Source organism: Stenella coeruleoalba (genome assembly GCF_951394435.1).
Source record: "Stenella coeruleoalba genome assembly, chromosome: 1".
NCBI classification, from domain to species: Eukaryota; Metazoa; Chordata; class Mammalia; order Artiodactyla; family Delphinidae; genus Stenella; species Stenella coeruleoalba.
Window position 1 is genome coordinate 124,204,572 of NC_137169.1, and position 24,011 is coordinate 124,228,582.

General features: G+C 53.6%; 1 protein-coding gene across 7 annotated transcripts in view; it reads right to left on the bottom strand.

Annotated features, from left to right (window-relative positions):
- Positions 1–24,011, bottom strand: part of PPP1R12B (protein phosphatase 1 regulatory subunit 12B) — a 192,901-nt gene that overhangs the window by 8,653 nt on the left and 160,237 nt on the right. For 4 of the 7 annotated variants that reach the window (XM_079934558.1, XM_079934551.1, XM_079934560.1 and 1 more), the window contains 5 exons: positions 8,048–8,064; positions 4,779–4,908; positions 3,835–3,939; positions 1,515–1,568; positions 830–880 (listed from right to left, as the gene is read on the bottom strand). In XM_079934558.1, the coding sequence (XP_079790684.1) occupies positions 830–880; positions 1,515–1,568; positions 3,835–3,939; positions 4,779–4,908; positions 8,048–8,064 (357 nt within the window). Of the gene's footprint in view, positions 1–829; positions 881–1,514; positions 1,569–3,834; positions 3,940–4,764; positions 4,909–8,047; positions 8,065–24,011 lie in introns of those variants that run through there. The other 3 variants (XM_079934557.1, XR_013830218.1, XM_079934561.1) reach the window with 3 other exon arrangements.

A 24,011-nucleotide genomic window follows, 5' to 3' on the forward strand; every position in this document is an offset into this window, starting at 1 on the left:
GAGCGCGCACAGGGCTTGCCCCTCCCGCGTGCAGCAGCCACGCAGACCAACAGGATTCCGGGCATTTGACCTTGTTGAGCCCTGAGCAACTTTTTTCAGTAAAGAACCAACCTTCTCAGGCCATGGGAGCAATAAACGTCTCTCGCAGAGGGCTCCTGGCCTGAGGGCTCTGCTCACACTTCCAGGAGCCAGAGGCATGTGTTTCACGGGGGAAGATCCGCCGAGGGAGGAAAGCAGCCAAGTGGCACCCAGCCACCGCGGCGGCCCCACGCGCTGCAGCCCTGAGGCCCGGGTCCATGCACTCCCACATGCACTCCCTCTCCCCTCCCCTGGGCAGCGCGAGTGCGGCTCCCAGGACGCGCTGCCCGATGGTCACCGTCCCCGGGGAGGGAGATGTGGCTGAATATTCCAGGGGCAAGGGCGGGGCAGGAGACCAACAGCAGAACCAGCCTGCCCTCCATGGAGGACTGGCTCCACCCGCGTGCCTTCCTGGCTCCGCTTCCCAGGCTCTCCCCCAGGGCCAGGAGCTGAGGACCTGGCTTCGGACTTTCACCCGTCCCTCCCTCGGGATGAAGCTGCTGCTGAGAAAACCTTACGAGTTCCGCTCAGGTCTGCCTCCAGCCTGATGCACGACATCCCCTTACACCAAAGGCCACGTCTGTCCCCAGAGGGGCTGTGAGGGGCCCCAGGGGCGCCGGGCGAGCTGAGAGCCAGGGTAGGGGCCGCGCACAGGCTCGCCTCGTCCTCACCATGCCCGCACCCGTCACGGGCTGCCCTGACCCGCCCGCAGGCCTGGGTGCAGGCACACGGCAAGCGCGCCTCTCCATACCTTCATCTCCTCCTCCATCTCCGACATCTTCCGCTCCAAGGCTCGCCTCTCCTGTTCAACACAACCAAACTGCTGAACATCTGACAGATTTGGAAAGGAGTCAAAACCCTGCCCCCCACCCCACCCCCAACTTATCCGGACCCCAAAGCCATGGGGATAAAACTTAGCTGCTTTCCAAATTAAACACAACCGGGGGAGATGGGAACCCATTACATGCCCAGGGTCAAGTCAAAGCTAGGGTTCATCGATAAATCTGAGTTTTCCCAACCCGAGAATGTCAACCCCAGAAAGACACTCTGAGAGGGGTCAGCGGGGGTCAGCAGTTGGCCCGGAGCTGCCCCACCTCGGTCAGGGCCAGCAGGATGTCTGCTCTTCTTAGGGCTGGAGTCCTGAGACCTCGACCTGGGGCAGAGGGTCCTGCTGAAGCTCCCCCTCTGTTCAAAGGGACGGGAAGGGTCCAGAGGCCCGGACCACACGCCGTGGCAGGCGAGCCTGCGCAGTTCCGCTTTCCCAGGGCGACGCAGACGGCCCCCTGAGGACCCTCCCGCCCCGAGCTCTCAGGAGACCGAAGCACCAGCAACCGAACTGCTCTCCAGAGTCAGGCAGAGAGGAGAGACGCCCCCCGGGATGGGATGCGCAGGCGCCCGCCTCCTTCAGACGGTGTCCTCCCCCCACGCACACGCACCCGCTTCTCCATCTCCAGCACCGACGACCGGTCGGCAGTCTTGTCTTGTTTCTGCTGGTGCAAACGGAAGGAACACATTGTTACTGGAGTGTCTCAGGGCCAGAGGGCCCGTCTAGTCCAGCCCCACCGGGCGCCCCGACATGTGGCCCAACCCACGGGTCCTGATGTCACAGAGACGAAGTCGCCGCCCTTCCGAGTTCACAGAATCCCCACCGGGAGTGGAGGCAGCAGCAGTGCTCCCAGGAGTGTGACACGGTCACAAGTGCAGAGGCGTTACCACACACACACCCCCCCCCCACACACACACACTTCAAGGCCAACCATCTTCTCCCCCCTCACCGCCCCTCCCTCACCTCTTTCTCGAATCTCAGGCCCAGAGGAAATGAAAGTGCCTTTCCTCCTGTAAAGCCTGAGCGCCAGGCACTCTTCTGAGTGACCCCTTCCCGCTCTGCTCCTTCTGTTTTGGGGACCGAGGCTGTGATTTTCAGGGAGGACGGGCTGCCAGAGCCTCTCAGGGGTCCATTCACGGGACCTGCCCTGCTTTGAACAGAACTTTCACTGTTTTATCCCCTGGGCTTCCAGGTGAGATTAGAACTTTATTCTGGATCACCTTCTACTTTTAACATAAATTTTGAGAGGAGCTAAAAACATTTAGCCGCCACAGCTACAAAGCAGAGAACAGCTTCAGGGAACGACTCTTAAAAAGGGCAGGGAAGTGACCCCTGAGTCCCTTTTGGGCAGAATTTCTTACAATCAATAGATAGTTAATGACGACAGAGTGACTACTTTATGCCTAGTACCAGGCATGGAAACATTTAATAAGTACAGAAATTACGCTGGTCTTACTGAGGAGGTTTCTTTTTCAAAAAATTAAGGACTAGCTGGAACTGGCAGTAAACTGGGATTTCTGGCTCCAGTCCTGGGCTCTCACCATCTGCTCTGAAGGTCACAGCCGCGGCCTGTCTGTACCACAAGCCTCTCTTCCCTAAGCCTGAGCAGCGTAGAAGCCGTGCCGATTTCACTACTTGGTTCACCTACACAAAGAGAACTTAACTAGTTCTCTTCGACAAAGAACTTATTTTGTTTTGCCCTGTCTTAACCCTAACCCCTCCGAGTTCGGATGGACCTTTCATGGGAACACGCCGTGTGTGCACGTGCTAACTGTTTCCACACGGATGTGTGGCGTCGACAGGCCTCCCCTCCACTGTCCTGCCGAACGGTCCAATTTTGGTAAAGAGCAGAGGCTTGGTCTGTAGCACCACCGTTTCTTCTGAATTCTAGTAACTTGTATTTGGCAAAACTCAGTATATTCCAACACACCCAGCAAAGCAGGTGGCTAGAAAGTCAATGCTCTTCCCCAGCGGCTAAAAGGCTGAGGTTATTTTCAATGCCCTCTGTGCAATCTGTGTCCCCGGCTCGCAACTCCAAAGCCGAGACCCCAAAGCTCAAAGGATGCACTGTTGGGGCTTCTGCAGAGGAGGGAGCGGGGCGGGCGGGCCGTGGCTCCTGGCAGGACCAGCCCGTGCTGGTTCAGGACCAAGTTGGCCCCGGCCGCCACAACCAGGCGGGGCCCTTCCACGATGACAATGACGGACGGGCAGCTCCCAGGACAGGCCCACTCTGCGCTGGCCGAGCCCTTCAGGAAAGCGCAGCCCCTCGGGCGCCAGCACCCCTGCCTGCCCGGGGGTGTTGGGAAGGCACTGGCCCGAGCCCCACATGCTCACTGCCGTCGATCCCAGCGCTTTCGTCTCTGCTTTTGGATCCCACCCTGGGGTGGAACCGACAGCCAGCTCTGGTCTTCATCTGAGCTTCCCGGTGACAGTCCAAATTCTCATCCCCAGGCCTCCAGGCGGCTTCCTGCTGACCCAGCAATAACCCAAGACAGGGCTCGCGCCAGCCTTCAGTGAGGGTCTATCTCCCGGGCGATGAGTGCACCGCCCGCTCTGTGCCGCTAATTGAACCAGGCCTGGCAGCGAGAGGAAGAGCTTTATCTGGTTCCTTGTTCCGGCACGGGTGCTGCAGGACACAACCCAACGTCCCAATGACACCTTCGTCCCGGGTTTGCTGTGACCAAACCACGACCGACAAGGCAGGAGGCACACACTGCCCACGACCAAGCCCTGACGCTGGCCCACGCTCTCCGCTAAGAAATGCGCAGATGACCCGTAAGAGTAATTACCAGCACTCGGGGGCCAGGAACAGTCCACTGGACCATCAGTTTCCAATTTTAAGTTCAACGCGGTGCGAACCCCAAACCAAATCTCTGGGAGGGGGAGGGCTGACCTGATTACCTCGCCCCCTCCCCTCTCCCCCTCCTCACCTGGGCCATCTTCTCAAGCTTGGATTTCACGTCTGCCAGCTCGAGCTGGGCCTCCTGAAGTTTTGTCTTCAGTTTCTGGTTTTCGGTCAGGGCGCTCTCGTAGAGCTGGGGGAGGGAGAGGAGGGAGTCAGGTCCCCAGCCTGTGGGCGGAGCAGGAAGACAGAAGGGCCCAGGGACAGAGGATATTCAGCCAAGGGCTCTGGCTCTCCTGCCGCTGGAACCCTGAGGTCCCAGGTGCTGAGCACAAATGGTGCTCCACTGCCAACAGTGTTACTGCCCAGGAGGTGGGGTGGGGCAGGGAAGGCCGTCCACCACCTCCAGCAGGGAGGGCATGCGCATGGCTTAAAGACGTGGCTCCCACACAAAAGAGGCTTCCTTTTGGAGCCGCCCTCCTGTGTATCCATCTTAGCCAAGTTCTGTTCAACAAAACATTTTCTTAACAAAAAAGTTTTTTCCTGGCGTCTTAAGCACTTGAAAGGGCAGGTTTTTGAGCCGTCCCTGGAGCTGGGTTCTCTCCCTCAAGAACCAAAGGCAACCCACCATAAAATGATGGAAACCCCCCAAACCAGACTGTTACTATTTACCATTGCCGAGAAGTATCTGGTTGACGTTCACAGGACCTCATTAAAAGCACGTGTTTGTTAAAAATATCAGAGTCCATCAAGTGATTCTCCGGGCCCAGGCAACCAGCATTACTCTTATTTCCCTTTCCACAATTCCTAACCCTTACTTTTTCCTACACCTCTAAATATCTGACTTAGGCGCATTTTTACTGCACTGAGAGCAATACGTGAAGGGGTCTTCATTCAGCTGGTTGAGAGGGGGGTAAACGTGCTGGCCGTTAGCATCTGTCGCTGGAGCACCTTCCCTCCCGCCTCTCAGCAAGGAAGAGGCAGGAGGGTCGAGTGGAGGGGACCCCTGCGCGGGGACCCGGGAGCCCCCACCTTTCTGTAGTCCCTGCTGCTGTCTTCCCCCGCGCGGCTGCTCAGGGTGGCCAGGCGGGCCTCGCGGGCCTCCCGGCGGGCTCTGGCCGAGGCCCGCTCGCTGCTGGCGTCACTGCCTCCCAATTCCAACCTGTGGGAGACACAGTAAAGGTACAAGTGGCTTCCGAGAACGAAAAGGTGGAGGGAGGTGATGCTTAAGGGCGGTGGGCGCCTTTCCTAAGATGTGCTTGAGCGCTCTGGCCAGAACGGGCCCGGGCCTCCCCGCCTGCCGAGGGCACTGCTCGGGGGAGGAGGCCAGCACCCACCCAGCATGGAGCTGACTCGGGAGGTTGGTGGTGTGGCTGTGTGCCGACGGCAAGCGCAGAGCTTCTCAAATTAGCTTAGGGCCAAACAGCTTCCCTCAAGAGCATGCTTTTAAACGCAGAAGTTTCTGGGATCTCAGTGGCTCTTAGAAAATGGTTCCAATGAAGTGCCAATGAGCCAGAAACACACGGGCCTGGAGCTGCAAGCAGGGGTGGGTGAGGGTGGCAACCTGGGCTCAGCAGGCCGGCTGGACCCCCAGAGGTGTCGGGGGCGCCACCCGGTGCCGGGACAGCTCGCGTTGCACCCTCTCCTCTGGACGCCACACCTGTGACAGGACTTCATGTCTCGTAGCGACTGCACTTTCGGGGCGGACGGTGGCTTCGTCCCAGTACTGACTGGTCCATGAGTCAAGGGCCTCTCAGCTGACCTCCTGCTTAAGTGGACGGATGACTGGCACCCTGGTCCTTCACACTGGCTCCTAGCTTTCTGGCACTCTGCTCTTTCCAAGCTAAAAGGCGGCCCACGGAAGGGCCACGTGCAAACCAGCCCTCCAGGGCTCTACCCCTGAACCGGGCGGTGTGAAGAGCCCCAGCTGTGGAGCTTCCGCCCGCGTTCCTGTCCTGCAGGGGCCACGCGGGGGTGGGGGTGGGAGTGGACTAGGTACCAGAAGAGGCTGAGCAGGGGTGGGGGCAAAGCTGCTGATGACACCAAGGGCTGTCTTTTCCTCACAGAGGTGCTCAGTCCTACAACATTTTCTACTGCATTCTTTTCCTTCTCATAGTTAAAAAATCTTTTGTAAATAGAAATCTCTTTATTGACTTTCCTGATTGCAAAAGCAATACATGCATGTTGAACACTTTAAGCATTGGAACTAAAGTGTCTAAAATAGAAAGTGAAAGTCACCCCACGGTCCTGCCCAAGGAACAATCTCTACCAACAGTTCAGTTCATATCCTTGCAGGATGTTAAACAGGGATGTCAAAATAAATATTTCTGTAAATAAAACCAGAGAATACCTTCTGTGGTCTCTCCCCTATGCCTACGCACTCACGACTGCAGGCATCTCACCATGTAAGTAAAAACACATTTGCCTCGTTAAAAAAAAATGACTGCGTAGCCTTCCACCGTATGGCTGTGTGACAGTTTAATCCTCTATTGATAGACACATATTGTTTGAAATTCTTTAGCTACTGTAAATAATGCTACAATAAGACTTGTCTGTAAATCTTAGTGTATTTGTTATTTTCTTAGGATAAAATCTTAGCAGTGGAACTGTTTGGTCAAGAGATAAATAATAATTTAAATGCAGATATATATGTTACCATACTGCCCTCTAGAGAGGTTTAAAACTTTTCAATCCAATAGGAGAAATATCTTATTGTTGTTCATTTTAATGCTTTAAAATCATTATGGAGGTTCAATACCTTTGATTATTTACCTTAGTTTCTGAAGGGCCTATTCATAGCCTTTGTTAATCTTTGCCTCATTATATTGCAGGAGCATCCTACATACACGGGGGCTTTTAAAACTATCTAACATAGGTTGCAAAAAATGTTTTTCCCTACTTTCCTTTTTGTCTCTTTTAATAGCAGAGATTTTAAATTTTACGTAATTAGAATGATTCTTTCTCCACTGAGTTGGAAAGTCATACATGACTTTTGGGGGCTGTCGACTGTGTTCTAGAATCTCACTGTTTTAACTGCTACAGTTTTATAGCATATTTTGAAGTCTGCAGGGAAATTTATTTTCACAAATGGTCATTATAATGTAACAGAGTTCACAAGAAATTAACTGTAGCAAACAAAACACCACTCTCCACCAATTTTGCAAAGCGAATTTTCTGCTGGGTTAGTTGGAAATTATATTTATCCTAAGCTGGTGCTTGGTGAGAGGGCAAGCAAAGGAAGAATACATGCAAGTTTGTAAATTTTAAAATATATTAATAAGGTAGAACCAGCTCAATTATTAAACAAATTATGAAACTCATTTGCCCTATGGTATCCTGTAACTACATCTTCCCAATCTCCTCTTAATTTCGTCATCAGAGGAACAGTGGAAAATGGGAGATTCAAACTCTGGCTCCACATTCTCTATTATTTTATAATAATAAAATAACGCGAGCTTTTCTCTAGTTGCAGCGAGCAGAGGCTACTCTTCGCTGCAGCGCATAGGCTTCTCATTGCAGTGGCTTCTCTTGTTGTGGAGCATGGGCTCTAGGTGCGCAGGCTCAGTAGTTGTGGCTCACAGGCTCTAGAGCGCAGGCTCAGTAGCTGCGGCGCGTGGGCTCTAGAGCGCAGGCTCAGTAGTTGCGGCGCAGGGGCTTAGTTGCTCTGCAGCATGTGGGATCTTCCCAGACCAGGGCTTGAACCTGTGTCCCCTGCATTGGCAGGCAGATTCTTAACCACTGCGCCACCATGGAAGTCCCAGTCTCTATTATTTTATTTTATTCTTCAGCAAGATCAATTTTGTACCCTTAGGTACTAGGTGAAAAATTACAGAGGATCATTCCCCAAACTCTGATATGCTTAACTTTTCAGCAACTGCAAAGCAGGTCTTTGGTTCACTGGATAAACTATTCCTGGGCCCCATGTGGGTACAGGGAACAGTGTCAGGCTCCCTGAACCAGCCAGTCAGGCTGGCCTCTCCTCTGCCCTGAGTGCCCTTCTCTACTTCCATCCCGCCCCTGAGACGGCCTGTCCAGTCACCTGTACGCTACACGAAGGTGAGGACACTAATGTCTCCCTAGCCCTGGCTGGGGGGAGCGGGCACGGTGCTCAGGGAACCAACATGGAGGTGGGATGCAGCGTGACTGGACAGAGGGGCCCGTGCGGGGGCCGAAGGGAGCCGCTTGTGACTGTGGGGCTGTGGAAATGAGATGGGAGGATGGAGAGAGGCTGTTACACTAGGCAAAACCACGTGCAACCACACATGCGTCTACTCACGAGTGTGAGGCAGGCAAGGTCTTACCTAGAAAGTCGTTCATGCTGGAGAAACAAGAGACAAACAAAAAAATCAGCATTAGCAAGGGACTGACATTTATTATTTCCGTTTACAAATGTACTCTTCAAATCAGACATCTCAGCTTCACGGCTGAAGACAGGGGTGCAGCCTCACAGTGTGAGAAAAGGCTCCTCGGCTAAGCGCCCACGCCTGTGCCCATAACTTGCGAGACTTGAGGCTTTGGGAGCACATCTCATTAAACTGGAGTCCAGCAACGTGTGAAATGATCACCCGCCCTGCCACCTACCAAGCCGTCCTGTGTCCCAGGACTGCCTGGGCCTGTGTGACAGGCTGCCTCTCTGGATCTCAGCGTCCATTCTACCCACCTCCCTCCACTCACACCCTCGGCCCTGCCCGTGTGAACACGGTATCCATGGCTGTGAAGGTCCAGGACGGTCCCCACTTCCTCCCAGGTCCCTAGTGAAGGGAGAGGAGAGCGGGGGAAAGGCCCACACCCACCCCTAGGATGGTGGTAAAAAAACGAAAAGAGTAACAAAGTACTGAGATCTCAGAAGAAAGGAGTTTACAGATTTGACCTCTGGGCTCGGCTACCTATGGTCGCTGCAAACAACAATGATTATGCCTTTTACATTTATTTTTAATCACAGATGACCTTTACCCTCTATCTCCACTTTTTTATAAAAAGAACTGAGGCCAAAAAAAACCTCAATTGATTTAAATGTATTTTTTTTTCCCTCCTTTGAGGTGTTAAAGAATAACAAAATCCTCAAGGGCAGACAAAAGAAGGAAGACGAGAAACCAGGCCCGATTACCTAACAGAAGCAGCGAACCCCTGCTCCTCTGGCCGTCGCCTGGGGACACTGCTCTGTTGAAGGTCACACCGCGTGAGGGCCCCACATACCACACCCTGAAGCTGCCCAGGGGGGCAGAGCGCCAGCACTGCTGGCTGGAGGGACCAACCAGGTGACCTCGCTGCAAGGTGGCTTCTCCCCGTGGACTTCTGTCTTGAACCCGGGGCTTCCATTCATCAGTCCTCTCGTGGGCTTTTCCAAAACGTCCTCAGCCTAACCTCAGTCTGGAAAGTTCTCTCTCCACAGGCCTAGAGCTGGGCCTTCTTCCATGAATTGTAAAAAGTCCCCCAGGTGACCCATCATGCAGCCCAGGTTAAGCACCACTAACCATGGGCTTTTTAATGTGAAGACGTGTCCCATCTGAGGCGGAGGAATCGGTGAGAGACCGTGCGCTGTGTCTGTAACGTTCTCCTACACTGGAATCGGGCACCCTAAAACGTGTGAGTCTGGGATTCAGGAATTCTCCTGTCTCACATTTATAATATCCCATCAATCACTGCTTTTACCAACATTAACTAAGGGTTGTTTTTCTCTGACTTGAAGACTTTTGTCAAAAAAGAAACTAAATTTTAGCCACGTCTCAAGAATTACTTAATATATAAAAACGCTTCCAGTGTGCTCAGTGGTGCTGAGGTTTCCCCCGGTGGCCATGCCCACCTGCCAGCTCTGTGCTGAGAGCTGGCCTTGGGGGTGCCCGGGGGGCGTGGGGGGCATTCACAGCTCAGGGGGACTGCCCAATGGGACACGCCCCAGACCCGTGAGTAACTGAGGCCAGACTCCATCCCAGGCAACGCCAGGGGCCCTACTGAACTGAAGGACCGCGGAGAGCAGGGCCCGTAGGGGAGGCCCCGAGGAGGGGCAGCAGAGAAGCTGTGTGAGAGCAGTGCCGATGGGCCCGTCTGAGCAGCGCGGGGCAGACGGGGAGTCCGGGGGCCCCTTCCCGGCAGAAATGGACGAGAAGATGATGCTCGGGAAACGCGCACACACACACATCCAAGGTCTCCCCGCACCTCCCTCCCTGCGGCTTGGCCATGGCCTCACTCCCAGTGACGCCCTCAGGGCCTGCACTGCTCACCAAACACCCAGCCAACAGCTCAGCCTTCGGGAAGGGGCCTGCCAGCCTCAGCATCGGCTGGGCCTGGGAACCAGTCTCTGTTCTGACATCTAGACCAGTGACTCCTCAACGCCCTGCCAGCTCCGCCTCACTTCGCAGCTGTAAACGCACCACACTGGCTGCTGCTGGTTCGAGCAGCAAGTTAACTCAGGACCTGGGAGACCGGGGTGGGGCAGGGGGGGAACTGAGCTCACAGGCTCCCGTCCACTCTCCCGCGGCTTCTGGGCAGAATGGCCTTTCTCACGCTCCATCGCCCCCATGGGAGAGCCTCTGGGAGCCTCCCACGCCCTCCCCAGGCACGGAGAACGACCCCTTTACAACCTCGCCAGCTTGCCCCACGCCTTGGTCGTCTTCTCCCACAGAAACCCAAGCACACCTGTGCCCAGGGCGCAGACGGGGGCCTGGCGACGTGACCGACAGACGTGTCTGTTTACCAACTCGGTGGTGCCCAACTGTGGGATCTCACTTGAGGGTGCGGTAACATCCTCTCTGTAAGAATGTGATTCGTGGGGGGAGATTTTACTACATGTCCAGCTTTCAGTCTGCTGTGCCGACGCTGGCAGCGGCCTCTCTAAGTGAAGAGATCTTCCTTTCATTAAGGCAGGGAAATCTGGCTTCTCCCAGGCCTCAGTCTGAGCCATTCTGTAGTATCAAAGCGTACTGCTCATCTCCACTGACCGACTCCTATCAGAGCACCGGGTAACTAACCTTTCCCACTCGGGATGGCCTGGAAGTACTGCGGAGCTGCTGATGCCATCATCGCACCAGCGGAAGTTCTCACAGGGCAGCATCGCATGCAGTGACACTGAGTGGCCTCTACTGAGGAGGCTGATGCAAGATACAAACAGGCAAAAACTTAAAGACACAGAAAATAGGTTAGCACTGCCACGCAGCAATCAGAAAAAGCCCACGGGGTCCTGGCAGCCCCAGGCAAGCCCTCCCCAGAGGCCAGCCTGGAGGGCGGTGCGTCCTACGGGGGCTGCCCAAGAGCGGCACTCCTATCTCTACCTGCCAGGGGTAATTGAAAGCAAACAGGACAGTCTGCTGTTTGTTGTACTCTTCAGGCATGTAAGATGCGTGTTATCAAGTTCTTTGGGATGAACTTTCATCAGGTGTTGTGACGAGTAGACTGTCACCTGATCCAGGTGTCAGAGGAAACAGGGGTCCCTCCAAGCCCGCCCTCCATCCTTCTAGTACTCCCCCTCCGCGCCACCCCCCCAAATCCTGGAGCCCTCTGGAACCCTCGGGCTTTTTATCATTGCCTTCAAGGACTCGCCTTAGCCACGTCCCGAGAAGGTGACCTAACTCCTTAGAGAAGAGTGAGAGTCTCAGAAAACAAGATTTGGGGCCATAGAGGTAGCACGGTTGTAGGTTGTAGAGGTAGCACTGTTTGCCATGAAGCAAACAGTACCATTTCAAAGAAGGAAGACACCTGGGATTTCTGGAGGAGATGGTGTTCTCATCGTAACAGAAATTAGCCTGAGAAGACAGTTCTTGGAGGCCAGAGGGCAAGTGGGTTAAAAGTGTACGGGACCTGGGACTCAATCCCCAGCTTCTGGTAAAATGGCTTTGGTATTTAGATCATACTTCCAGAAACTACTGGTTTGCTTGGTTTCTTGATATCCTAGATAATCTGGTGTTTGACAAACAGTGGTTAGATTTAGGGAGAGAAAGTTTGGGTTTCTTGGGTAAAAGGAGCAGAGTGGCTGAACTGGTGGAGACTTAACTTCCATTTTCCCTCTTCCTCCTCCTGTCACTCAAACTGAGCACAGTTCACCATCACCCGGACACTGTGTCTCAGTCTGAAGAGCTGACTCCGTCCCTGCAGGGAAAGCACGGAGTGGGTCTGGAGAGCAGGGGGCGGGGCAGTGCGGGCTTGCCTACGTGGTCTCGCCGGGGCGGGGGGGCAGTAAAGGACAGCGTCAGAGGCTGGGGAAGGACATCGAAGACCCTCCAGAGCGGAGCCTGAGAGTCGGCCCCATGGGCAGCGACTGAGGAGAAGCCCCAGAACACAGGGCCTGGGGCCCCAGCCAATCTGCGCCCTTCGGAGGCCAGGAGCGGGGTTCCCCTCGCCTGTGTTCTGGGAAAGGCCCATCTCTCCCTGCAAGCTCCCCCCGTGGACGTGGGGCAGTGACTCTCACTCCACTCTCGAGCCGGGTCTGAACGGCGCATCTGCCCATGGTGACGCCGTTTATTTTAGGAGAGGCCCGAGCCTTCTACGCAGCCTACAGGTTAAGACCAACGTCCCGTGGCACGTGCTCTAGTCAGGACGTCTCAGGAGGACCTTCTGCTTGGAGACTGCTGCTCTGCCGCCACTGAAAACAAACGCCTGATGGCCACTGAGGCCGGGCTCTCTGGTGTGTCTGAGCTAGAGGCAAACGGCTCAGAGAAGGAATTACTTTCACAGCTTTTATGGCCCAACTGGGGGCCACAGACATTGTAAATGGGGCCTGCAGCAGCAGAGACTTTAGAAACCAAAGCGAACACAGAAAACAGAAAGTAAAAAGAAAGACGAGCCAGACGCACCATAATTTAAAAAATGCTCCAAAACCAAGAAGCAGGCTCCTTCCTCTCATACCTCCTGAATTCTCCCATAACAATCTCATGGGTTGGGGCCTGTTTCTAATAAAAGAACAGAGCGAAGAGCACCATGAATTCAGATGGAAACCCTGGGAAGGGACGGAACAGGGCTGGCTTTGATTTGTGAAATGTGGAGACTTCTCCGAACACCAGAGACTGGCTAGGAAACCCCCCACGAAAGCTTTTAACGTGAAGTTATCGGGAGTTCAGGAAGGCAGATAATTAAAACCAAACTCTTCTGACCAAGTTTAAAATAAAATCTTAGCTCTGGAAGCTGGGCCCAAGGGAAAGGAACGAACCACGTCACGTGGCCACACCGAGACCAAAATGGGCCTGACGCTGCAGCGATGGGAAAGCCTCCGGGTAAACCTCCTACTTCACTTCCGTGTTCCTGGGAGAGGCCCGAGCTCTGAGGAGCGTGGGTGCGGCTGCAGTGAGGACCTGCCGCAGACCTGGCCCAGACCTGGACGCTACCTGAGCTCTGGGGACAATCGTTCTACGACGTTTGGAGTTTGAGAATCCTTCCCTATACTCGTCTCAGACGCACTCAGGCTTCCTAAGCCTTCTGCCTGCAGGGAAGAGCACCCTCATAATGCAAATGATTGGGGCTCTCGGGGAACTTGGAAGGGCAGCCTAGTGGGCTCCAGCTCTGAAAAGGATCTTTCTGAGTCTTACCGTTCCAGTAATGTATCTGGGGATCCTGAACAATTTGGAGATACACGTGGGGGCGGGGGGGAATAAAAGCTTTCACGATTTACGCAGAGGTGTGACAGTAGGGCACAGTGATGCTGAGGCCTGCGTTAGGTGCTCTTCCCTGTATCTAAAAAATGAGTATTCCCTTAATATCACCAGACGTCCAACTATATTCATTTTCTCTTGCTGCTGCCCTACCATCAGCCTGGCTGTGCCCTGCTCAGGTTCTCACGGGCAGAACTGGGTGTCTGCTGGCTGGGCTCTCACCTGGAGGCCCGGGGGAGAACCGCTGCCTGTGGCCGCCGGGGCTGCCGCTGCTCCTGGAGGCCCCCGTGTCCTTCCCCACTTCACGCAGTGACACGGGGGCTCCTTTCCACACTCCTCTGCCATCAGCCAAGAAAGCTCTCTGCGGGCAGGGCTGGTGACTGGATCAGGCCCACGTCTCATAAGGTCGGTGATGCCCGCAACAGGCCGAGGGAGGGCCACCTCATCACATACACGGGCCCTGGAGCCCAGGCCGGGGCATCGAAACGAGCCAGTTTAGAAAGTCCCGCTTTAAAAAGACATGGTCTAGTTTACCTGTAACATCCTCAGTGGAAGGAACATCCACAGTACACGGCCAGTCAGCTGCAGCTGGGCGATTACAGACATTCTGAATCAGAACAATGCTGAAAGCACGACTGGTGCTGGGCAAGTGTACACCCACCCAGCAGCCGTGTGTGCCAGAGGACACCTCCAAGCCAGATTCTAACAGCATTAAAAGTATTAACTTACAGCTAACTTCATCTTCCTTTACTCCTCGATTTGTCTTTACCAAGTACTTAATACATACGGGGAAAAAAAAACAAAACAGGAAAGTCAAGAAATACGGTACTTATAATCCCGTTTCCACTGTAAATATTTCTGAAGAACCTCACTGCCAGATTGTAACAACCCTACCAATTTAATACTGCACGTAGAAAGGAGATGATTGAATGCTACTGCACATATTCTGGTCCATCTCATTGTATTTCAAATGGTAGAAAGAGACCCATCTTCTGCTATATCTATAGACCACGCTGCCCAAACATTACTGGAATTCTACAGCTCTTATTTTCTATGCAGGCCTGTACCTGTTCTTTATGGATATTCCCAGCTTCTGAATAAGTACAATGTACTTACTGTAGAAGGAAATATCGGAATGTACTAAAGTTTCCCTGAAATACCCAAGGCAAGCCCTTCGTGTTTAAAGGCCATCTGTAAAGCCCTATGATCCGTAAGCACACTTGCAGGCTGCGGCGTCTTCTCCAGGCAGCTTTCACACGCCAGGTGACGGTGACCAAGGACGACGAGCTGCTCTAACGCGTGTGGCTCTAGCCAGGGGTCACGTCACTCACACTGAACACACACTTTCACTTAGTCTCAGGTCTGCACTGGCGTGCACGGTGCACAAAGTTGCAGTAGCCCCTGACATCGCGCAGACGATTCCAAGTGCGGCCTGAGCGTGGCCCCCGGGGCTGTGAGGCTCTGCAGGGTAGTGGGTCCCGCCATCCCGTTAGGGCCATCGTCATGCCTCCTCAGCATCAAGCCTTCCAGGCCCACAGCCTGGGAAGAGGTGGATTTGTCACCTGGGAAATATCACCGTCCAGCAGCCTATGTGGGTAGCAGTTATTTTAATTTTATTCAGACTAGGTTGTGAATCAAAACCCTTGCCAAGGGGTTAGTGAGACTCTCCAGACCTCACCTCTTAAGAGGAAACAGATACTCAGGACCTAAGTAGCGTAAGGAAAAACTTTTTCTGCTAAGTAAATTCCACAAAAGGTTAGGGACTTCCTTTGTTCTTAGCTTTCTCTCTCTGTTCCCACAGAAACCAAAATATTAACTCACATATTTTAGAGCTGTCGACACACTAGCAAACTGCAACAAGTGGGGATCTGAAGAGCCTCGAGAACACCTGTGGCTATTAGCCCTCACCACAGAAACAGGATTTCACAGTGCACGGCCGACCCCCTCCAGGGGGCCGCACAGGCCAGGAGTAGAGACCAGACCAGGGTCGGCAGTGCATCCCTTCCCTGTGAGGGAGGGGGCCTCAGACAGTGTCCTCTGGGCTCAGATCCCCTCTCTGGTGGGGGAAAGTTGAGCACATCCACACAACAGTGACAGTCATCACCTGAGTGCAGTCAGACACTAGGCTGTCTGGTACACACAGCAGATAAAAAGGGGTTGCCAGAAAAGAAAGACCGACGCTGTCTGGAGGTTTCTGGTAAGGCTTCCTGGAAGGACGACCCTATGAAAAGCATCAGCCTGGAGTCAGAAACAGGGTGGTCGTGAAGAATGACACTGTTCCGCATGACCTGTCCTGTGAGAAATCGGGCACTAGCTGGGACCTCGTCAGTAGCCCAAGTGCTACTGGCAGCTCTGAAAGGTAAAGGACCGAAGCTGTCTTTGATTCGGCCACTGAATTTGACCTTTTATACCCCCTATGGACCTTGAGTCTTCAGACGCACCAGGTTCTTTGGATTTAGGGGCTAAACTGCACTCCCAGAGCAGAACTGGTGCTGTACAGTACAGGCCTTAGGGACAGGAGACACGTGTGCAGGGCGCTTGATTTTTGGCAGGTGAAAGATCCCTTAGATAAGAGAAATCTCAGAAATTCAGGCTCTTCTAATTCAGAACTTGTTATAATGTAACAGGTCCTGAATTGAAGCATACCTTTGTACCATCTGCTTAGAAATTATTTTATAAGTAAGTTAATAGCATAAAAAGATAAGATAAATGACCTTACCTAACGGATCTGTTTATGAGTACTTATAAAAATGGCTTTAGAGAACTATTTACTAATACACTCGCTAAAAATGATTTTAGGTGACAACCTTCAAGGGTAGAGCAGATCTTTTCTCCTTAGCAACAGTTCTAATGTAGACACTTAGAAGTAACAAAACTATACCTACTTTTAAATGTTGCAAAATTCTGACTTTATCTAAATTGATTTGTCTCTTTCTAAATTATTCTGTGAACTTTCTCCTTCTTTACAATAGGTTTATTATCGCCATCTCTCTTTTCAAAACAGATTGAATGGTCAGGGATATTAGCAATAACTCAGGAGCTATTTCACGGAGACGCAGTGGTTCCCTGGACCGCTACACAGCTTAGCGCTGCCGGCTCCAGCATCTGCTGGTACATGGGCTCAGACAACTGCTAACTTCCCTCTGCCTCAGCGTCCTCACGGGTAAAGCCGGGGGAATGGTACCCGGCGCGTAAGGTTATCAGCAGGATGAAGTGAGAGTCGCGTGCCTGCCACGGCACCTAGCACAGGTGATGCTCTATAAATACCAGTTCCCACTGCCCACTCCTCTCTGCTGGGGCCTGCTGGCTGCCAGAGGAATCAGCTCAAGCCAAGTCTTCCACTCAAGTCAAGGGTTTTGACTGTCTGTAGATTTTGATTATCCAGGCTAGTTCCTACTTACCCTTTCTAACCCACAGGCATTTAAGGCTATTATTCTACTGTCCACATAGTTATACTCTCTCCCAGATAACCAACCACGGGAGGTCGATTCTGGAAGTCCACAGGAGCTGTGACGCTCTGACACAAAGACGCTGCTTTCACAAGGAAGCAGGCGGAGGTCAAAGTCTAGACACGCTTCCATGTCTTTACCCCGTCAGCTCGCCGGCAGGACTCCTGTACTGTCGCCCAAGGAGGAGGCTGCGCTTTGGGCTGGGATGAGGCCTAACCCCGGGTGTGGACAGCTGCCACCCCCTGAGTGACACACAGTCAGGACCAGAAACGAAAACAGCAGAAGGCAGCTGGAAGCCAGCCCGAGCCGCTCCCTCCAGCTCCTGATTCTAACCACCAGCTCCCCCACATATTACGAGGCTGAGGAGGAGGGAGAAGCGATGCTGCATAACCTGGGAACTGCTCGAGTGGGAAACGCTCTCCCCGGTGGCGCCGCCGGCTGTACTGAAAACGAGGACCCCAACCTCTTGACCCAACTGACCCTCCATCTCTGGATTCTCTGGGGCTGCAGCTCATCACTGGAACATCAAGTTGACCACAATACCTGGAGACAGACAAGACTCAAGGCCTCCTGTCGTCCCTCATGTGACCCCGTGGTGACTGGAGAGGAAAAGGCCACGCGCGGGAAGAGCCTTCTAACCTCTTGCTGTTACTCCCCAAGGCTTTATGCCCAGCTCGGTCCGTACGTGACATCTGCTCCTTGGTTTTAATCATAAATATCAGTATTTTCAGCCCATTATTTTCTTCCAAGCTTTGGACCAACTACTTTCTGGTGTCAGTACCGAACCTCCCGAAGTCCCTCTAACTCAGCACATCCCAGCATGAGGCGCCTCTGCACTCGGCACCCTCTGCTTCCTGCCCTGCCCGTTGAGCCGTGTCCTGCCGGTTTCTACCGAGTGGCCCAAACCAAAGGCCTGAGAGTCGCCCTGGCCCCTGCCCGCTCATGGGCTCACCCCGCCCCAGTCCACTTCGAAACAGCTGGAAGGTCCTCCAACCACCGGACAGCGCCTCCGTCCAGGCCCTCACTTCTCACCAGAGGACCGACCTTACCCCCAGGCCCGCCGACAGTCCAGCCTTCAGCTGCCGGAGCGATTTCTCTAACAAGCAAACAGCTCTGATCACAGCAACTTGACCCCAACTTTTCAGTCCTTCACCCACAGGCCAGCTCTCCCAGCCCTCGGAACGACATGCCAAGTCCAACACGAACCGGCCCCTGCGAGTCTCCAGCTGAACTTCTGATCACACCCCTCCTTCACCCTCCGAATTATACCTCCTGTCCCAGCCACACCGACCTGCAGCTCTCAGAGTAGTACTCTACTTCCTCTCGTCTTTTTTCCACCTTGGTCATGCACTGCTTGCTTTCACTGTCCGTTCAACAGCCTTATGCATCTCCCGCTTGACCGGCCTCCTAAAACAAAGCACCTGGGCCCAATACCTTCATTAGAAGATTCACTTCCCCTTGTTATAATCCTGGAGTTCCCTTCTCATCTCCCCAGCTAGACTGCTGGCTCCCTGAGGGCAGGGACTGTGTCTTTCATCTCTCGATTCCAGATCTAGTACAGGCCTACTTACGTAGCAGACGCTCATGGAACGTTAATCGTGGGAGGATTCAGAACAGGGTAGGTGGCCTTGGTGTTCATCTGCCATGGAACCAGTCTCTGGTGAACGAGCCTCTCGTCCGTGGCTGACCCAGCCCAGCGTCCACCTAGGATTCACGGAACCGTTCCCGGTGGGGAACTGCTTTCACTCCTACAGGTTCCACTACATTGCTTAGGAAGATTCCTTGAGAAAGAGTTACTGCTTACTGACTTTTCTTGAGTGGAATTTAAAAAACCCAACCCAACCCAACCCAACCCAATACACTAGTGGTTTTAATTAGAGAGAAAAAAAATGGTTAACAGCTTGCACCCTTAGTTAGTATTATTCACCCAGACAAACGCTTCTCGTCCCCGGACAACGGATTATAAAGGAATAAAACATGGATTCCAGATTGGAAGCACAAGAGCAGGAGGAGACGAACAAAGGATAAAGGAACAGCCTAAAAGCTGTTGGGTGTTGGCCACAGGAGAGCACAAAGGAGGCAAAGACACGGACTCCACACCAGGGCCTAGAAGGGAGGAGCACCCGTGGGTGAGCTCTTGAGGGCAGCGATCCTGTCCCCTGACTTTCTACCAAATGTACCCTCATTAGTTTGTAGAGCTGGTTATAAAACAAAACAAGCTGGTAAATTTTCCCCTTTATTTACATTAACAGCTGGGGTGAAAAATATTATGTAAACTCTGTGTATTTTCTCTTGAGATGAAAGTCCTAAAGGAATAACAATCCAGGTTACATGGGAAAAATGCTACTGATCTTGGTTTATAGATGCAGGCCAAATTCTGTTATCATAAATACCAACCAATTCAAAGAAAATCTGTCTATTTAAAAGATTCCCAGGGTTCAGCTGATGTCCCACTTACTTCAAAACTGTTCAGTACAACAAACATCAACTAAGCACTACAAGTTGGACATTCTTAAGTAGTCTGTTATCTTTTCGATATGCCCTGTATTGAAGAATGTTTTGTTAAATTAGCAAATAATAATTTGAGAAGACTGACCAGTAATTACCTGGCTCTTGCTTTCAAGATGATTTTAAGATGCTAAACCATCTAAATTGACTAGTTTTTAAGTTAACAGAATTTATAAACTTGAGACCCAATAATATTCACAGTGATTAAGAAGCAAGAAGGAGCTAGAGGTGTCTAACATGTTTGTAGTGCAGAATTATTATTTTTTTTATGTTGGAAAATTACATCAAAAGGAAGCTTTTATACAGACGTGTGAGCTTGGCACCTCGTGGAGTGGCTCACGGTGTGAGGAGAGGCTGAGCCTTCAACGCTGCACCAATAGATACTGGCATGGCGCCCATCAGTAACGAGGGTGACCGCAAGCTGTTCCGCTTCCCCTGAGAAATCAGAGGCGAGCAGGTTTGTCGCTCAGGGAGCACCCCCTCCCCCCCGCCCCCCAATTTTTAGAGATAAAGAGACATTGGACTAGTGTGAACCTAGTGTGAAAGTCAAAAGAATTGTTTAAAAAAAGTATTTCACTCTCAGGGTCAGCAGAGACCAGAGCAGCTTTAGTGGGTTATGAGGGGTGGGTGGTGGACATCCTCCTTACGGAGGGAGGGGTGGATTTAAAAACGATGTTGAATAGTATAATCTCGTGTTCAGAGAATGACAAATGTTTGTTATTTTTAAACTAGAAACTAGAGAAAGTAAACAAAATCCTTGGCTGGTGAGGACACGTACTGTCTTCTCATGTAAGTGATTATTTCATTAGGGAGGATATTAGTTGCACAATCTCTAGGCAAACATTAGGTTATCACATTATTTAAAAACGGTCATAGTTTTACCACGTACAGAAACACTGAATTACATAATATTAAAAGTATCAGATGCTGCTGGGAGTTTAAAGGCATGAGAAGACAGTTTCGGTTTTCCAATTACTGAAAAATCATCCTACCGCTTGTTTTCTCAAGTTAGAAATAACCCGTATGAGCTGCAGTTTACAGGCTGCCCTTTCTGCTTCCTGAACATCTAACAGCAAGGTGTCCAGCAGCCATTATTTTAAAATTCCCTTCGAGGACGCTTTCCTTACATGGAAGCATTTACTGCTTAGCCCTTTTGACAACACTACTTCTCTTGGTGTGTGCTTTGACCCTGAGGATTACAGAGCCGGCTCCGGCAGCTACAGCTCCTCAGCCGCGCGTGGCCTCTGACAGGACCGGCGCGAGCAGGGGTCCCCCAGGTTCCGTGAGGACGGAGAGAGCTGTTCCCAGCAGACGCACCCCAGCACGTGTGCTGCAAGAGGCCCAGGCGCTTCTGCCCCTAAGGGGGCTCCCAGGCCCCTGTGGTGTGGCTCCCTGTCTGCAGACACAGCCCCCCCATTTCAGCTTCCTGCATCCCCACCACGTCCAGAGCTGCCCAAGCTCTTAACTGTCGGCTTTGACCCTGGCGTGTCCTTAACCTTCAAATATATTTGATGTGAGCTCCGGTGCTGCTGACGAGGAGGGTGGGACCGGATTCTGCCCTCGCTGATGAGGACGCTACGGAAGGAGCCTCTCCTCTGCGTCCCTCCGTGTCCTCACCTGTGACACGGGGACGGCAACACCCGCCTTGTAGGTGCCTGAGGATTACTCGAGGCGGTGAAAGTCTCAGGCCTGGAATGTGTTAGGTATTTTGGATAGAATGCTTGTGTTTTTATTGGCATTAGATGCTCAGAAGTGTGCCCCAGCCTGCCCTGCAGTGACATCTGTATCACACAGTGCAGGTATAACCCCGCATCTGTCCTGAAGCAGCATCAGGAGGCAGGTAAGACACCACCACCACCCGACGCCCAGACCAGCTCTCAGAGAGCACGCGAACCCGCCAGCACACGAGATGAGACGAGACGAGACTGGACTCCTAGGAGGTACATCTTGGTTCTGTAACCCATTCCGAGGGTCAGCAGCCCCTGAATTAGCCCGTGTGTCTGCCACTCTCTCCAACACTACAGTGGAGTGTGAACGGTCTCTGCAGCACAGGCCCAGGCTGTCTGGACTCCGGGAGCTACAGACGGAGCTGAGGTGACGGCGGAAACCCGCGGACACGGGCACTGAACCTGGGAAGCAGCCCGTCACGCAAGCCACCAGTTTCAGTTCCTATAATCCAAATCCTCAAGTTCTCTCCCACTGCGGCCTCCGTCTAAAAAGTCGGGGGTAGGGGGAGCGGTGGCATGAGGACTGGGCCGAGAAGAAAGCAGCAGCCCCTCTAGAGAGGACACGGGTTCACCCAGGAAGGGAAAGGGGGGCATCCCTGCTCCAGGAGCCAGGGCTACGGGGCTGAACGAGGCTGACAAGGGCTCCTCACACCACGAGGCACCCCCGGTGCCGCCGAGGGGGAAGGGAACCAGGGCCCGCTCTGTCCTGGGGACCCAGCTTGGCGGCTGTGTGCACGGCGGGGGCGCGCTCCCCCGGTGAGAGCAGCCCAGGCCACGTGCAAAGAGGCTGCCACACCCACGACGGCGATATACACACACGGGAGAGACCCTGTGGTCATTTACACTGGGAGACAGACACTGAACATGGTATCAAGCCACTCAGAAGAGCCCAGGGCTTCTTCAGGCTTCCTCTCCAAATAAGGAAGCTGTGACCAACCTGCTCCCCGGCAGAGACGCTCTCGCTAACTACGGAGGGGCTGCCACCTCACCCCGCGCGCCCAGCAGGGCCCTCGGCAGCACGGCGGGCTTCTGCCGGCTTCCCACGGGGGACACCTGAATCCACGTGCAATCCACGTCCACAGAAACACGCACTAGATAGACAGGCTGGACCTGCCTGGGGCGTTGCAAACACCCCCAGAGCCGGCTGTCTACAGCCGGGAGGTACTTCTTTGGCTTTTTAAGCGCAGAGGTTCCTGACGGTCACGGAGGAGTAGGACCCCAGTGCCCAGAACGCCTGCCCACCCTGTTCTCTCTTTATCACTCACAGACACACAGGATCACAAAGACGCCCCCGCACGTACACGCCTGCACAAATGCACGTGCAGAACCTGCACACGCAGAGCCTACACGTGCCTGAGGTCACTGAACGTGGTTCCGCAGCCACTGGGAGCTGCTTCTCCTGAAACACCGTATTGACCCATAAAACACAGGAAAGGCACTGACTAAACACAGCCGCGTAAATCAGAGAAAGCCCGTAAGACACGGTAAGGAGGCCTCTACACTCTTCCTGTCAGGCGTTTCACAAGTGACGCTGAAAAGCTGGAAGGCAGAAGCTGTGTCATGCATTCAAGTCCACTTTCACCTAAGAGGCCGTTAAGAATCAGGAACAGGAACCTCCTGCAGAACAGCTCCTGGTGGGGCCTCCGTCTCCCTGGCTGCTTCCACACGCCCTGAATCCCCTCTGCCCTGACCGACCCCCGGGGCCCGGCCTCACAGCCCGCCCCCAACAGACCGCAGACGGAGGGAGGGCCGCTTACTCGGAGCGTCCTGGCCGTCAGGGAGGGCGAGCCCGGGGGCGAGTCCGACTGAGGCGTCCTGCTCCGAGCGAGGTCCTTGCCTCGGCCGTGCAGGGAGGACATGGCCTCTTGGCGGCAGAGCCGGTCGGGCACCCCCAGATCGCGCCTTCGAGCTGAACTGAATCAAGGGTAGAAGCCACCCAGTCAATGAGTCCACAGTCACATGGGGGCCGAGGCGTGTCTCAATCCAGCTCCAGCACAGGCGCTGGGCTGGGCTCTGCTGCCGACCCAGCCCGGCCCCAGTCTTCCCGAAGGGCGCCGCTCACGGAGGTCTGTGCCCCACAGAACCTGGGTCCAGGTTCCGAGACAGCAGGTCACGCCCCGGAGGAGACGACCTCAGATCCCCCGGAGGACGAGCCTGCGAACAGCTCCTGTCTCTTCATCCGGAGGGAAGACACGCAAATCCTCTGGACACCATGCTGCCTCCCCGGAGCCGGGCTCCAGGGCTGAACGGGGTCTGGAAGTGCCCCTGTGACCAACCGCCGTGATAAACGCAACTTAAACAACTTAAAAACAAAAACCAAAGAACAACACATAAATAAGGTACTAAGAGTTTAGGAGAAGGAAGCAGTCTCAGGAAGCCAGAGGAGGCTGCTTTCACATATAAACACGCAGCCCCACACGCTCCCGCCCTCCGACTCTGACATTCCAAATCCTATTCGCTCAGCGAGGAATGCTGGACACCGGCCAAGGGCAAAGATGCACTTTCCACTCAGAATTCGGGTTGCCACTTGCAGGAGAAGAGGAAAGCCCGCCGGCCTCTGGGAATTCAGGGGGGCCCCCTGGGGGCTCAGGGACAAAGCCACCACCCCTGGCACCCACCCCCTCGGCCGGCTTCTCAGGCGCTCCGCCACGTGGGAGAGCGGGGACTTTTCCACGTCTGGGTCCCTAAGTAACAAAGCCCAGACAGACACAGCAGTCAAAGCACCTTCAGCCCTTTTATGTCCAAGTTTAACGACACGTCATTCCTGCCGCCCCCTGAGGAAGCCGCAAGTTGAAACTCCGGCCACGGCAGAGGAAGCTCTCCGTACACAAGAGACCTGGACGGCAGAGCCTCTGAGTACAGTGCTTAGCTGAGTTTTACAAAATGCCATAATCGGGAGGATTGAGATGGGGCCGGGGGCCAGGCGAGGGGAGAGAGAGGAGGGTCAGAAATAAGGAGAGAACAGAGACAGGGGAACTGACTGCACGACCGCAGAGAACGTCA